The 2,422-nt window shown below is 36.3% G+C and overlaps 1 protein-coding gene across 1 annotated transcript; it reads left to right on the plus strand.

Moving 5' to 3' along the window:
- Positions 1-247: 247 nt before the first annotated feature.
- Positions 248-1,516, plus strand: LOC147412093 (dehydration-responsive element-binding protein 3-like). Its single transcript, XM_086456198.1, has one exon. It carries the CDS (start codon positions 741-743, stop codon positions 1,473-1,475), a length of 735 nt encoding a protein of 244 aa, XP_086312324.1. The 5' UTR covers positions 248-740; the 3' UTR covers positions 1,476-1,516.
- The last annotated feature ends 906 nt before the right edge of the window (positions 1,517-2,422 follow it).

Consider the following 2,422-nt stretch of genomic DNA (forward strand, 5'->3'; position numbering starts at 1 on the left):
TTAGGGAGGGTTTGGTGAATGAAGCTAACCAACAGCTGTGGTTAAATAGGTCATCACAATAACAGGGTGGTAATCTATGATTCTAGATACTGAGGTGAAAATAAAAGTGGAAGGAAGATATTTAATAGTTAGGGACCTTTTTGTAAATTAGACCTACCAATGTGCCACATTTCTCAGGTGGGTCCCACCTTTCTCTCTCTTTCATTAGTTTGAGTCATTGAGAAATGATGGGGAAGGTGTAGGTACACCCTTCCCCTTCTCTACTAAAACCCATCTCACTCTCTCTCTCTCTCTCTGTGTCTCGTCTTCCTCTCTCTCTCTTGGTTGAAGGTCGATTTGCAGGTCTAATCTCACCGTCTCTTTCTTTACTTGAACCCGTCAAAACTCTACTCTATATCTCCCTCCTATCAGCCTGTCTGTGAAACTTCAAATCTTTGTGTTTGTCGATCACTTCTTTCTACATCTACAGAGACAAATGGGTATCTTTGCTCATTTTTATCACTCTAAATATAAATGTATTTTGCTTAAATACAATCAACTTTTTGGTTCAATTTGAACCACAATTTTATTTCTCTTTCTGTACTGGATCGATACGGCTGGTTGGTTACTCTGTTTTAGTTGTAACAGAGTACGGTAAGAAGAACAGAGGATCATAAATTTAGAACCTTTTTTTTAGTATATTAGTTACTGGGTTTCTTATTCTTGACGAATTAAAATCTTGGACTGGGTCTGAACTAACAATGGCGGAACTACTTAATTCAGAAACAGAGAGTAGTAGCAACTCGGTCTCATCACCTCCATCTTCTCCAACTTCATCTGCGTTATCTCAATCTCAATCTCAACAAAACTCAGTTTCAGACCCAACCAAACAGTCCAAATCAACCAAAAGAATGAGAGATTCCAGCAAACAAATAGCTTACAGAGGAGTCCGAATGCGTAATTGGGGAAAATGGGTGTCTGAAATTCGCGAGCCTCGCAAGAAATCCAGAATTTGGTTGGGTACATTTCCTACACCTGAAATGGCTGCAAGAGCTCATGACGTTGCCGCGTTGAGCATCAAAGGTAACTCAGCGATTCTCAATTTTCCCGAACTCGCTGGGTCTCTGCCTCGTCCAGCTTCGCTGTCACCACGTGACATCCAAGCTGCTGCAGCAAAGGCGGCTTCTATGGAGAAATTCGATTCGACCTCAACATCATCATCTTCAATATCTTTGTCGTCATTGGGTTCGACATCATCCGATATATCGACAGCAGAAGAAGAATTAGGCGAGATCGTTGAGTTACCTAGACTCGGGTCGAGTTTCGAATCTCCCGATTCACATAACGATTTCATCTTTCTTGACTCGATTGATGGGTGGTTATATCCTCCACCATGGTTGCAGAGTGCAGACGAGTGTGGATATTTTCCTGATCAATTAGTGATGCCTGAGATTGGGATTTCTAGCAACTTTGAAGCTCCATTGTGGGATTATTAATGTGTAATTTGGTGTGTTTTTCTCTTCTTCTTCTTCTTTTTATTTTATTTTTTTTTTATTTAATATTTTTAGCCCTTTTAAAATTTTAATTTTTCTTATTAGGGCTAAAAATGTTTGTTTGATTGTGTCTTTCTTTTCTTTCACTTATTTGATCCCTATCTTTCAGTGAGTTTGTGAACCCTATTTATTGAATCTAACTGTACAGTGTAAGAAAAGAAAGATGTTATAAAGCTCTCCTTGGTTGGTGTAAAAACTCATTAAAAGCTTCTCTCTCTCTCTCTGTCTGTCTCTCATTCAACGTTTTCTAAGTTTTCTTTCAACTAAATATAATTTCCATTTTCTATGATAAACAAACAGAGAAATATTAAAACTTATATTTCTTTGTTTTGAGTAAAAATTTCTAAGTTTATAATAATAATAAAAGTGAGTTGAGATTTCAATAATGATAAATTATCTAAGTTGGGTTTCATTTTTGAAGACCTTTCATCTATTAAAAGTGATGAATTAAGAAGCAGCTGTACTTCATCCATGAACAATTATAAAGGAAAGTCCTTCAAATACTCTCTCTCTCTCACACACACAGCTGCATTAAATGTGGACAGCTTTGATGATTATGTGGGTAATTTGGACATTTGCATGTTACCCAGTTGATACTTTCAATTATTTTACCAATTGTTTTGAAATTCTCTCTCTAATACTAAAATAAGTGAAGTGGTGAAAGAGTGATTCATCTATTAGATCAATAAATTAAGGGCCTTGAGGTTTTCTTATTGACATTGGTGAGATAAAAATATAAAATAAATTGACCTTGACAAGGTTAAAAAAAAAAAAATACAAAGACCTCGTTGGGGTTGCACTGTGCTTCCTTAAAAATCATGAATGAGTAATTGGGTGTTTGGTTATCTTTCTTTAAAAATAAAAGTAAAAAAGATACTTTTTGAGGGCCT

The sequence above is a fragment of the Akebia trifoliata genome, chromosome 1 (genome assembly GCF_017979445.1).
Source record: "Akebia trifoliata isolate Shusen 1 chromosome 1, ASM1797944v1, whole genome shotgun sequence".
Lineage (NCBI taxonomy): Eukaryota > Viridiplantae > Streptophyta > Magnoliopsida > Ranunculales > Lardizabalaceae > Akebia > Akebia trifoliata.